Source organism: Haemaphysalis longicornis, unplaced genomic scaffold (assembly GCF_048455015.1).
Source record: "Haemaphysalis longicornis isolate Haplotype H1 unplaced genomic scaffold, Haemaphysalis longicornis Haplotype H1 scaffold_18, whole genome shotgun sequence".
NCBI classification, from domain to species: Eukaryota; Metazoa; Arthropoda; class Arachnida; order Ixodida; family Ixodidae; genus Haemaphysalis; species Haemaphysalis longicornis.
Window position 1 is genome coordinate 3,707,380 of NW_027526282.1, and position 14,011 is coordinate 3,721,390.

At 47.3% G+C, this 14,011-nt stretch overlaps 1 protein-coding gene across 5 annotated transcripts in view; it reads right to left on the reverse strand.

Annotated features, from left to right (window-relative positions):
• Positions 1-14,011, reverse strand: part of LOC144166570 (uncharacterized) — a 105,965-nt gene that overhangs the window by 68,857 nt on the left and 23,097 nt on the right. For all 5 annotated transcript variants that reach the window (XM_077696067.1, XM_077696068.1, XM_077696065.1 and 2 more), the window contains exons 10-14: positions 12,916-13,048; positions 10,987-11,071; positions 10,223-10,313; positions 9,216-9,277; positions 1,235-1,363 (exon numbers count right to left, since the gene is read on the reverse strand). In XM_077696067.1, coding sequence (XP_077552193.1) covers positions 1,235-1,363; positions 9,216-9,277; positions 10,223-10,313; positions 10,987-11,071; positions 12,916-13,048 — 500 coding nt within the window. The remainder of the gene's footprint in view (positions 1-1,234; positions 1,364-9,215; positions 9,278-10,222; positions 10,314-10,986; positions 11,072-12,915; positions 13,049-14,011) is intronic.

The following is a 14,011-nucleotide window of genomic DNA, read 5'->3' on the forward strand; positions in this document are numbered from 1 at the left end:
CAGCGCTCCAGTCTCTTGCCTATGGAGCTTGGTCGCAAAACTGACGGAGAAGTTAATTTAAATGTTGCTATCGAGGGGGCAACATTTAAAGGAGCCATGAAGAGAAAATACAACTTTGTTCAATTTGAAAGAACTAGGATTCAGTATCTCACTCAGCGCCATTACAGCCGCAAAAGATGTTTTTTTAACGAAAAAAAAAAAAAGCAAGAAGTATTTAAAAACTTTCAAATTTTGCGCCACAGTGACGTGTTATGAGCAAGAATGACGTCGTGCGGGCCACCGATAAAACAATTTTCAGTGCGTTAACTGCACGTTAGCATTCAAGTGATGCGGTCAACTGGAACTAGAGGCCCCATGACAGACGTCCAGCCATGTGTCGTCGCGACAGGTGAGTTAGGCGGCCGCCAATCGCACAAACAAGGTTCCGTGACGTCATAGAAAAGTTGCGGGAAATTGGCTAGGGGGTCGCGACTGCTTCACACGTTTTCTTTCATATCTCCGTTATTTGTTCGAAGATTGCGATGGTATTGGTATCATTGTTGTCGGGACTAAGCAGTCTTTCTAATAAACCCGACTTGTATTTTGTCTTCATGGCTCCTTTAAGTACAGTACTCTGTCGCTGACCCTAAGGTAAAAGTTAGCCCCTTCAAAATGTGCACTACAAATTAAAACACCGCACTGCCAACGATATACACATCTTAACACAGGGATGGAAAAAGATGCTGAAGAAATGTAGCAGTAAAATTATGGTTGCACAGGTCAGACTAAACTCGTTAGTACAGTGCGCTCACAACTCTGAGACTATAAAAGATACCTAAAAAGACTGCATCATAACCAGCTGCAGTTGTGCACCGAAATAATTTGTGAAATCTCGCACACAAATTCCAAAATGTTACATTTGCCCCAGTTCCCCAATTAGACTGCTTTTTCCTCTTCGCTCTGCGTCCCGCTTTGCCAGTGGTTGAACCAAAAATGTAGTACAGCAAAAACTTGTTACAAGAGACACTTGGTTATAAAAGACATTTGAATGAAGACGATTTGGTTCATTTTGTTATGTTTGCCACGTTAGCAACATCGCATACAAGAGACCTTGGTTACAAGTGACATGTTTTCCAGGTCCCTTGAGTGTCTTTTGTAATGAGGTTTTACTGTACTAATGTCCAGCTCCGAGTGCTTCACTGCGAAATGTTTCCCGCTGCACTGTAGACAGCAGAGAGATAGCGTGAGCACTCACAGCAGGGCCTTGTTGGAACACCGACGAGCGGATGCTGTCACCAACGAGGCCCGCCGCGGAGAGACGGGCGCAGAAGTCGTCGGCCTCGTTCAGGCAGTGCGGCCCTTCCACGTTCATGTTGTGCAGCAGCTGGGGCAGAAGACAGCAACGGAGAGACTCAAGTCAAGAAAAAGCCCCCTCTCTCGCTCCAAGTTGCCCAGAAAAAAATTCCCTCTAAAACTGAAGTCCCCTTACATGCCTTGGAGGCAAAAAAAAAGCCTAGCAATTATCAAAGATTGCTACACCCTGTTCGCATATCTTCCTTCACTTTCGTTTCTTTGTCCTTTGACGCGAACTTACTCCGACAGGCAGACAGGCCCCAATACCCGTGACTAGGCTTGTGCGAATATTCGGGCGCTTCGAATATTCGAACGAATATTACAGTATTCGAATTCGCTTCGACTCGAATTTAAAATTTCCGATATTTCGAAGTATTCAGGATGAACGAATATCAAAACTTCGTTCAAGTTTCGGTTTCGTTAGGCAAGCCGCAGTGCCATCGACATCAGTCCTACATCTTGAATACATGTGGAGCCAAGACAAGCTAAGCCACATTCAAAGCGTTGTCGCTTCGTGCCAGACTTCTGTTTCCTTGTTTCAAGCAATGAAATTGTTCCCACTGCAACAATGGGAAAAATTTCGGCTCTCGCGAACGGGCCTGCGCGGCCCGGCGGATGATACAAACGAGCCGGCGAGGCGCCCTACTGACGAACGAGCGAGAGACGGTGACGTACGGGCTCTTTCTCCAGGAACGGCCGAGCTGATTTCTGTTCGCGAAAACGCGCCGCGGACTCCACAGGCGCGCTGACGCCGCCGCGAAACCACCCGCACGCTGCCGGCCGGCCGCGGCAACCAGGCGGCACCTTCGGTACCGAAGTGGTGCGGGGCGCTCGAGCCACCGCTTCTAACCGCTACTTAAAGGGGCCCTGAAAGGCGTTTTGAGCACACTAAATTGACTAGCGCAATCGTTAGATTGGGTCTTCAACATCATCTGTGCCAAGTATTACTCTTTTACGCGCAGCAGAAAGCTCACACTTTTGTTGCAAAGTTTGTCGCTTTTTTCTCACCCTTTCCTTCGTGTTTTTGGACGCCGCCATCTTCACATGTCTACATCATCGATTCCCAGATGTTCGTCATGAGCTAGACATCCTGCTATTGGGCGGCTTTTTCACGCACTTCCGGCAAAGAGATGAGTCGTCTGCTCAGCGTCGGCTCGCCGGCTGATCTGCCAGCGGAGTGCCGGAGTGCTTGGACATTTTACGACAAACGAAACAAGTGTAAACAAACGCTTAACCGTTTGTATTGAATGCAACAGGGCCATAACACGACATAAATATTCTCTTACTTGAGTACGTTCCATAACGAAAGCGTTGAAGCCCCGTGGCACTTCTTTCTTGCAATCGCAGAGAACGCCCTGAGCCGAATGCCCGGGTTTGACGCATACATTTTATTCAACTTCCAAACAATCCAGAGATGCGTTTCGAACGAACACAACGTCACAACATGCGTTGCAAGTCCGAATCGCGATTGACAGACGATGGGTTGCCTCCTCCTGCCCCTCGTAAATTCGGCACTCACCTCGCGCGCGGTTTGCGGGGACGAACAGCAAGTCACTTAACTCTGGCGCGCAAGCCGAGATGGCTTTTAGCCATGCACACTGCACATACGCCATGCGAGGTTGAGTCGTACGCCGCTTGAGAAAGATAATCCAGACCATGGGAAGCACTATCCACCCGCAGAAGCACAACGTCGCATTTCATCGCGAAACAAAGGCGTCCACAACACACACACCATCGCCTCCTGTAATGCCAAACGCATCTCGCACTTCCAAATGGGAGTGAGTAGTATGCCTGCAGTGCCCATATGCCGCGAGGTGGGGCCCCAAGCTGAACCGAGATCACGCAACCGTAACTGACTTCTAGAGCGGTTTGAGCCTTGTTTCCAGGGCAACCGATGTTTGATATTGTCAAAGAAATGGTGCTTGCTCCAGCGCTAGAAAGCTCAGAGCCGCGGAGGAGCATGTTTTGCCAACGTTGCCGCTCTCCACCACGCGTCGCCCCACGCTGAACTGGCGTTTTGTGCACGGGTTCTGTATCGGCTTAAAATGTAATTTTCACATGCCGCCGGCAGGAATTACCACCGCCACAAAATAAGACCCGGCACCAGCGGGGCCACATCTGATACGGCGCTTTTTGGATAAACGGTGCGCTGTGCATCCAAGGGAGCGAGCGCACGACCCCCCCCCCCTCCCCCCCCCCCCCTGTGCGGCTGCGAGTTCGCCGACGATAAAAAGTCACGTGCCGCCGATAGCAACTCCAGCAACGTTCACCGCGAAAGGGCAAGGCCAGGCCGCCGCACACATGCGGCCAGATTTTTCGTTCGCTTTTCCAGCCTTTAGCGGAGTGCGGGATTCATGGTGTCAACAAAGCTTGCCCGTAGCAGACGACCAGCGCAATAGCGGAAGTACGTCACCGCCGAGGAGCGCAGCATCATGGGAGGAAAGGCTCGCTCGCCGTCAACAGCGGAGAGTAAGTTGAAAAGAGGAGGAAACGCGGCGCGACGATAATGCGCGGTTTTTGATTTACGATTTCTCAGCTAATACTCATCGCTTTAACAAAATTCTTGCGGGAGGAGATTGCTAATACATTGCTTTATTTGGTTACATGTACATCCACGCATCGGCGGAAGGTATTTCAGGACCCCTTTAAGATACATCTCAAAGCACACACGAAGTTTCTTGTGCGGTAAACGAGCTAACAATGTGGGCGAAAATGGTGCTATAAAATCATCCGCGCCACGAGTGAAAGCGCTAATGAAATATCTGCCGGGGTGCTAAGCCTAAACGTCTCCTGTGGAGCCAGCCAGCTGTCTCGAGCGCTTCGAAACTGCCGCCCTGAGGTGCACGCCTTCCCATTGGCGCCAGGCTCCTCCCACTGCCACGCGCGTCATTTTCTGACAGAGGCACAGGCGACCGCGAGCGCGGAATCGCTGAGGCGGGCGTTAAAATCGCGCGCACAACGCTGACGCGCATGAATCGCGTGCAAAAACGCTCCTGAAGTGAGCTTGGGCATCGCGAGTGAATAGACGAAAGTCAAGAAATTACCGCTCGGCGAAATGGAGGTTAAAAACAAGCAGAAAAACGTCACGAATTTCTCCATGCGAAAGTAAGAAAAGAATTAAACGAAAACTTTTTTCAGTGCTCAATTTCTTGGTCTGTGTTGGTTCATACGAATTTCGGATGATACGAATATTTTTCGCGGTCCCGCGATATTCGTATCGAGATTTTACTGTAGAACGTTTTTACCGGAATGTCTCAGTGACACCTGACAGCTATTCGAATTCGCTTCGAAAGTATTCGACCCCTAGGACTATTCGCTTCGAATTCGCTTCGAACTAAAGTATCACTATTCGCACAAGCCTACCCGTGACAGCTTCCCCACAGTCAGTGCTCTACTCCGCATGCACCCATTCTACGCACGTGCCACCACGTGCAGCCCTCACAGCGCACACATCAGGCTCATTCCTGTTCCGTTCTGCCAGGGTGCAAGTTAGTGCCGTGGTTGGCCCACATGGCTGCTGCTCTGGCGACCCAGGTTCAAACTCCACACGAAACCAATTTATTTTCTTTTCACGACGGCGGCCATTTTGGTACCGACCATGTTCGCACCGACGACGACTACGGTCACATTTCACTTTGATGAGACACCCCAAGGCTTTTGCCTCAAAACTTTCAAAATGTCTGCACCGACAACTGCAAGGTCTGTGAAACAACAAACAGTCTAGACGGAACGTAGAAAAATAAGCATAGTGTAACAGAAATCTTATAATAAATAACTTGCGCATGAGGTGAACAGACACTCTGTAAACAACAGGGGTGAGACAGCCCAAACAGATTTGGGAGCAGTTTTCGGAGCAGCAAAATTTCGATTTTGGAGCAGAAGAATCTTGATTTGGAGCAGTTAGGGACATTTATTACATCGTCTTGTGAGCTTAAAAAATCATTATTTCAGCAATTTGCAGGGTCAAGTGCACATTTCAATCAGTTTTGAATACACAGAACACTGAAACAGCCTTACCTGAAAGAGTTTTTAAGAGTATCACAATATACAGTAGAATCTCGATGATACGATTCTGGGTGATACGAATTTCGGGATAATACGAATTTCTGAAAAGTCCCGGCAAAATTCCATTGTTTGCAATGGGAAAAATTTCGGCTTGTACGAACGGACCTGCGCGGCCCGGCGGATGATACGAACGAGTCGGCGAGGCACCCGAGTGCCGAACAAGCAAGTGACGGCTCTCTCTCCCCATATGTCCCTCTTCTTTCTCCAGAAACGGCCGGGCTGTTGTTTTCTGCTCGCGAAAACGCGCCCCGCACGCCCCATGCGCGCCGCGAAACCTCTCGCACGCTGCGCGCGCCGCGGCCGGCGGCGGCAACATGGCGGCGGCTTCGGCCGCGAAGTGGCACGGCCGCTTGAGCGACTGCTTCTAGCCGCTCTTTAAAATGCCGCTCAAGGCAGACACGAAGTTTCTTGTGCAGTAAAGGAGCTGATTACGTTGGCAAAAACGGTACTATAAAACACCATCCGCGCCGCTAGTAAAAATAAAAAGCGCCCATAAAATATCTGCCGGAGTGCTAAGCCTAAACATCTCGGGCGGAGCCAGCGGGCTGTCTCAATCATTTCGCAAGTCGTCAGTGTCTTTTTCTGACCGAGGTAGGAGATACCGCGGGCGCGAAATTGTCAATGCGGCCGTGAAAATACAGCGCGCGCAAAGCCGAGGCGTGCGAATCGCGTGCGAAAACGCACCATGCGGTTCACGCTTGACTGTTGCGGCGTGTAGCGAGCTTGGACACCGGGAGTGAGGAGACAAGCGCGAAGCTAGGCGAAGCGTTACGCGCTCCAGAAAGGACTGCTTTGTGACGTGGGGGTTTAAAAAAAGCAGAAAAAATCACGGATTTGTTCACGCGAAAGTAAGAAAAGAAATAAACGAAAAGTTTTTTCAGCGCTCAATTTTTTGGTCTGTGTTGGTTCATACGAATTTCGGATGATACGAATATTTTTCGCGGTCCCGCGAGATTCGTATCATCGAGATTCTACTGTACTAACTGCACTACCTTTTTCCTAACTGGCGATATTGTGTTGCGGCTGCACGCAACACTGACAACAAAACTGCCGTTAACATTAGAAAGTTTTAGCAGTCCGTCTGTTCTGTTGGTTACTTTGTTACCGGGTTGACCGCGACCAGTCTGCGCCTGCGCGCGCGGAAGGGCGAGGAGGCGCGGACAAGGTGAAGGCAGGCCCGCGGAACTAATCCCCCCTACCGCTACGAATGCCCAAGTGCCCAGTCGAGTCCCTGTCAGCATCGTAACTACGTACACGACGGAACAGACAGACTGCTAAAACTCTTATGACAGACTGCTAAAACTCTTATCAAATTTAAGGGCTCCGTAATTGTGGCATTTTTTTTTTTGCCGTTTTAATGCTAACATTATTATTTTTTGTAATTCCAGGCTGCGTTGTACGAACGACTGTAGTCACGGCAACAGTTGAGCAACTTTGAGCTAACGGTCGCATAGCCCAACCAGCCTACCCGTTTCAGTCCCCGGGGCGCAGGTTCACCCTATGGTCATTTGAGTAGCGTTACTGTTTAGCCACCTAGATTTTGGCATTAAATTTCACTTTGCATACATCAAGTGTTATGTTCTATGGCAACCATGTAGTCCTGCAGCTATTGGGCGCTGCCTGAACAGGTCGCGGCACCGCAGGACAACCCGCAACTTTCGTGTCGACCGTTCCATCCCCCGAGGCTCACGATCGCGCTTCGAAGCACAGCAACACCTCAGCATTTTATAACACCACAACGAGCCAAAAAAATCACTTCACGAACCTGATTATAGACGCGCGCACTGCGTTTCGCAACTCAAGGACAAACCACGCCGAAGTCGTAGGCCCCACATTTCAATGAACTTTTTTTCGAGCCGCGCAACTTCCCGTAATCTGGCACCAATCTCAAACCATATCCCCGCGTTAACGTCACTGTTCAGAGCCACAACAGATAGAATGAATAGTCTGGAACCCAGCTGATAGCGTAACATAAACCAGAGAAAATATCGGCGATGCGCACTGAGCGCGTTGGTAGCAGCCAGATCAGGCGGCGGCCATGTTTGTTGCCACAGCGATGCCTAATTGAGAAGGTCGTTTCAACGAACCCGGACGGAAAGCGAATCGAGTTTTAGAAGCTATTGCTTGCTTCGTTTCAGTCTTTCTATTTGTGCCATTTCTGTGTTTGCGATTGACCGACGATAAAAGCGGTGACCGGGATGCAGGAGGCTGAATTCGTCCCCGCCGAAACTGACATGAGCATCAAAATCCGTAGTTCTTCTGGAGCAGTTTGGCACAATTTTCGCCATTTTCGTGCTTTTGGAGCAGCTTGGCGCAGGAAAATGGAATTGTATCAAAAAGGCGCAATATGCGCAGCTGTCTCACCCCTGAAACAATGAATACGCAAAAAACTTAGACTAACACATGTAGGATAATTGGAGTTGGCAAGCTATCCAAGTCTACAACGGTTTTTTAAACAATTCTGCGTGAAACTGAAACAAATTATCAAGAGCTTAGATGACCATGCACCTTCCAGTTATGACAAAATCAAGGCTTTGCCATCTATACATATAGCAAATAGATCCATTTTATTTGATATAATAAATAAGGCACTACAAGCTGGCAAATTTCCTGATAAACGTAACCGGAGTTACTCCTGTTTATAATAGAGGAGAGGAAAACTAGATCAATATTTATAAACCTTATCTTTGTACTCCCAGCATTTTTTGAAATAGTGGGGTCAGTATTTAAACGAGAGAATTAAGAGCTTCGTCCAAAAATCACCAAGTAGTAACACTGTCATGATACAGCTTAAAAAGAAATAAATAAATCTACAGAACTGGTCTTAGTTCATATCAAACAGAACATAATTCCCAACAATAAAAACAGATGATGTACCATCAACTCATAACATCAGAAAAAAAAAGCATTAGACATCCTACAGAAGGCATTTCACTAAAAGAGCCTGAATCAGCCGTATATGAGGAGTTGCTCAATAACTAATTAAAACGTGTCTCCCAAATTGATGCCAATATGATCATCATGCCACTGCAGGATGAAGGCCTCTCCCATCGACCTCTAACCACTCCTGTACTGCGCCGCATGAGCCCATTCTTTGTCTCTGAAGTTCCTTATTTCATCCCTTCATTGAGGCAAGTTCAAAACCAAAAAAAAATTTTTTTTTTTTTCTTCTAGTAAGTTCAGCTTGACCATGGTGTTCCCCAGGGATGCATTTTAGGTCCACTGCCGTTTCTTGCATATATACAAACAACATTATCAAAAATCCCCAGAGCTGAACTATGCATGCCAATAACATTTTTTTTTAGAAAGCAAAGAGAAGCCACGAGGAATGTGCAAATGCTTACCTCCTGAAACTGTGATTTATGATTGAATAGAAGTAAAACTAAGAATGCAATGTTAAAACCAACAAGTAAGCAAGATACAACTCACACTAATGTTGTAGTTAAAGGTAACATACTAGAAGCTACAAAAAAGATTTGTTTTATGAGTTTGGCGTGCAATTTACAGACACCCTACTGTGGGATACTCACATCAACAAACTAAAGAGGTTAATCTAAAGGCAATGACAGAATGTATAAAATGTAACATTTCGTCAGCCTGGTAAAACAAGGCCTGTATGCATTACTCATCACTTCAACTGAAGCTGAGCTATAAAATTTCAGTGTGGGGCAGAACAGCAGCTTCCAATTGCAGTGGATTAATCATAAGGAGAAAAAAGTACTATCCGTGTGCGAGAACTATACAGGAGGTAAAACACAAGAACTCCCAAGGCAGCCACTTTTCAATAAATACGCACACTATGCCGAGGGTGGCCTCACCTGTCTCTGCATGCCCAGGTATGAAGCGTGGACCATCCCCTCGGCAGTCAGGCAGACACACGCTGTTCGGGAGGGAAATAAAAATGAGCAGGGGGGGAATGGCAGGGGGCCCATCAAAATTGAAATACTGACAGGGTCCACATCGCAGGCCTTCTGTGCACAGAATTCACTACCTTGCTGCATTTCAACCTCTCAGTCTCAAAGGCTTTCAAGGCCTGCTTCATGCCATAATCTTGTTGCATAAAGAGTGTGTGCGCACGCATGCATTACAAACCACACATGCCAAGGTCAGCTTCGCAGCAGCTGTAGTAAGCGCCCTTCTTTAGCAACAGCTGCTTGAATACACACGCAGAAAAATAACAGTCTTCGTCAATGTTTGTGGGGGATTGAGTAGGAAGGCAAACTGTAAACCACCATCCTTATCATCCTCGAAGGCAAAGGGTAGCCAGAGGCACAAAAATTTAGGCTGCGAACAATTTACATGCGTGTACTACTGTATCAGCTTTGGGCTAAACTTCTGGTTGAAACTAAAAAAAGGCAAATGCAAGTAAAAAGCGTTCTACAAAAACAACAACAAAAAAAAACGCGTTCAAAAAAAAAAAAAAAAACACCAAGCTCACTCCCCAAAATCCCTTGCACTAAAAAAACGGCCTGTACGAGTGAAAATGTCGAACTTTTCTACTGAAGGCATTTCCCCCAAAGTGCATCTTTCAACAAAGCACCATTTGCAGTAACCGTTCAAATGAGCCCCATTTTTTTCGCTTGTGGTAATTGTGTCAAACTGAACGGCATTTCGTCCAAATCAGCTGGGCCTGTTTCTGCCATCAAAGTAAAAGCAATAGGCCCAAAATAAATCCACTCTGGGACCAAAAGCAGTGCCAGGGTGGATCAACCACAGTCACTACTACACAAGACAATTTTGTATGACAAGAAAAGACCCTAAAACTGCATTCTAGCACACGAACTCAATGGACGAGACACTGCATCCATGTGCATGCACAACTCACAAAAGGCAAGTGAGGACGGATAGTGGGCTTGCTCGACCAGCGGGTCTGATGAGACGAACTTTTTCACCGAAGATGGCGGCACGCGGACATCCTACGAAGGAACAAGAAGAACAAGTGGTGGGAAACACAGAATGTGAAGCTGTGATGCTCAAAAGGAACAGTGCAAGGAATTGATCGTACTTCTGTTTGTGGCTGGTTACATTGTTCGGTTTAGCACATGTAACAAGGCGGCTTGTGTAAATTTGCCTCTACGCTTTTCAAATATGCGATCGAACAGTACATTATTCAACATCTGCTTTGATCCAAGCTTCGGAAGTCATGTTTTGGCACTAACAATTAGAGAAGGTTAGGCTGCTTTTTACCACAAATAATGATAAACATTTGGCCATCGTTTATCTTACTAAGTCAAGTACAGGCCTGCTACACCCTCCTTCTTTGCTTCTCTTTCATGCACTGGGGCTGGGGTAGTTGCTAAAAACAATGTCAAGCGTACATCAACATGCATCAAAGCGTGCATCGACAATGGGGCTTTTAAAATATCAGTCTCGGATTCACCGGGGGCTCCCTGAGAAGCAAGCCAGCATTCATTTTTGCCACACAATTCAAGGTATGGGGAATCACTACACTACCTGCGGACTATCCGCACTGAGTCTGAGACTATAAGAGCCCCACCACCAAACAGTTTTCCCCAGAAAGCATCTTAACTAAAATCACGGTGTGGCGAGTAGCACTCCGAAACCAGGGTCCCCGTCCCAACGACTCACCAGCAATGCATGTCCTCCACAATTGGCGACGGCCTCCCCCAGCGAGAACAGGCCCATGTAAGAGCACTGCTGCAGGGAAGTCAGCCTGCCGGAGTCAGAGGGGGGGGCACAACCATAAACCTTCTACTGAAGGGCACAAGCGTTCACATATCCTACAATGACGCGCAAATAATTTGTTCCAAAGTTTCAATTACTAATATTTCATTACACGAACCATTGAGACCCTTAATTATTCTACGGGTTTTCAGCATTATCCTATTCTAGTCTTTCTGGATATTCAGCAATTCGCAGTATTTCTCACAGCCGTCACTGGAGGCCCACAAGCTCAATTTGTTAGATCTCGGAACGTACTTGTGTCAACTGCCTTAGTGAATACTGTGTGCAAGGTGTTTTTTTTTTTTTTTATGAAGCCCATCGGGGGCCCAATATACTTGATCAGGTTCCCATTGCATAACGACAGCCAAAGTGATGCCAAAAAAAAAAAAAAAAGGCATCCAGCACTTAACGTGCACCACCTGTTTAGGCAACAAGGCACTGGTTATCTTGTGGGTGTGAACATAGTGCTATGGAAATGATGTAGCCTGCGACCTTTGCGCTGAACACACGTCACAGGATAGCAGACCACAACTGCTTCATTATTGTTCATTTCTTTGCTTGAACCCTTATTACTGAGGTGTGTGGGTGATCGTTGAAGGGGCGGGGGAGGCAACAGGATTTGTGAATATGTGAACAAGGGTGGTGGAGCAAAAAGACCACTGGAAGTAAGTTTTTGAAACAGTGACAACCCCTTCCTGCCAATAAGGCACAACCCAATGATTGGTTTACGAGGCCACAGCATATCGAATACACCCCAATCGAAAGAACAAACAAAAAAAATGGGGAGGGGGGGGGGGGGGGGGGTCCTTTATGAATTCTATAGTTCAAAATAGCCAAAAACTCTACGCTGAGCCATTTGGTAGAAAATGCAAATGAAGCAACACACATTTAATCTGCGGCACGAAAAATTCTGCTCAGTACTAACCTTTTCCTAGCTACTCAAACCTAATTGACTAGCCCAGTTGGAATACCATAATGTACAGTTCAGCACAAAAACAGACAGGGATTGGAAAGGCCAGTCCGTTACGTTAAGCGCTCTTGTGTTGTCTTTTTTAGTCCCTCTCTATTCTTGCGCAGAACTGTACATAATATTCAAATTTGCTTGCCTGGACCTGAAATTCCTACGTCCCCGCAGCTCTACTCAAAAGTGCTGTGCTCTGGGTTAACGGTGGCGGGCTGAGACCTTGTAACGGGACAAACGATACATATAGGGTGCAATGGGCCGTCATGGACAAATGAAATGATAACATGAAAAATATGAATTGAAACATGCAGAATTAAAAAATACTGTTCGCTGAGGTCCAATAGTACTGCGCTACTGGTATATTTTGAAAGCCTCATTTCCCAACTTTGTTTTTGTAACTAAGCCACGAGTCATTTTGGCTTACATGGAAAGTCAAGATGACACACACACACCTCAATAATAAGGGTTCAAGCGAGGCAATGAACAATAACGAAGTTTGGAAAGCAGTTATCTCTGATGGCGCTATTTGCGTGTTCTGGTTCAAATTCTCACAATGGCGTTTCTCATTCGTCTATGACTGACAAGCACACTTGCGTGCCCTCCTCCAGCCTTAGCTAGGGTCGCTTCCCTTCAATCCCCCCCTCAAAGATCACCTGCTCACAACATCACAAGCTACCCTAACACAAAATGGTAAAGATGTGGGTTGGTGGCTGTTTCTCAGATAAAGGCAAAAAACCAAAATGATTTCCGTGCACATTAAAGATCCCCAGGTGGTGAAAATAAATCTTGAATCCTGGACTACGCCTTGCCTCATAGCCCAGGTTAAACCCCACAATTCGACAACAGAGGAGGAGGGCAGAGCAGCCCACCTGAAGGTGTGCGGCATCTGTGCGCGGTACCACTGGTTGATGTCGAAGACCGAGAGGTAGCTGCCGACCACCCGGCCGGCCCGCAGAAGCTGCCAGCACAGCAGCAGCACCCCGAGGTCTTCCTGGCGCTCGGCTGTGCAGACAGGAGGAGGACACCACTCGTAGTCAGTAAGTCTAGCACCGTGCATACCACCACAGCCTTCAGTGGTTGTCACTCATTTCAGGGGGAATTTCCAATGCAGTGCAGCATTCAACATGCATCTGTGTGCGTGCACCTAGAACTGCCGTAACTGGGTCCTAGGAGTATTAACAACACCGAGGCAAATTCACATCTTCACAGGTTTACCTTGGAATAGGGGCGCAAAAAAGTTGGCGAGCTCAACCTCAGAGGGTTTTCAAAAGAACGTTACTTCGTTTGTTTTCTTTCTTTCTTTTCTTTTTTGTTTTTGTAGCCTACAGCAGCCTGTACTGATTCCTCCCCTGATACCCCTTTACCCCGACCTTCAACTACACATTCCCTTCAGCCACTATCCTACTCTAGTCTTATTGCTTGACAATGCCTGCCACCTTGTCTCCAACATTTTCAGCGTGACCATCCAGGCAAGGGTAACGTTCGGAGGTCGCACGCACACTGAATGATCCACGGCCAACATGTTAAGACACCAAAAGTCAACATTGGGAGACCCCCAGCAGAGCTGCTGTGCGGCTGGATGTGGAAGGCGTGAACCACAATTGCTCTTGACGTGGTAATTCACGGTTTAAAGAACACTGCAATTTCCTATGCCCTTCACACAATGAAAGACAACTTGGTGTGGGACGATGATGTGGCAGTTAGCGACGAAGCAGCGGCGGAGGCAACGCCGACTCAGACTCTGAGTATGCAGAGCTTGGCTAGCCTTTGGAAACAAGGGCATCTGCACTTTATGCTTACGTCAAACCTGTATTTTTACCGTAAAAACAGGAACATAGGTCAATTTTTTTGTTTGAAAATGAATCGCAAAAAGTCGACCCTCAACTTATATACCGGTCATTGGAGGAAAAACTGCGCCAGTCTTGCAACAATGGGCGGCTGGCAAGTTAAAGCCGCCATCTTGTT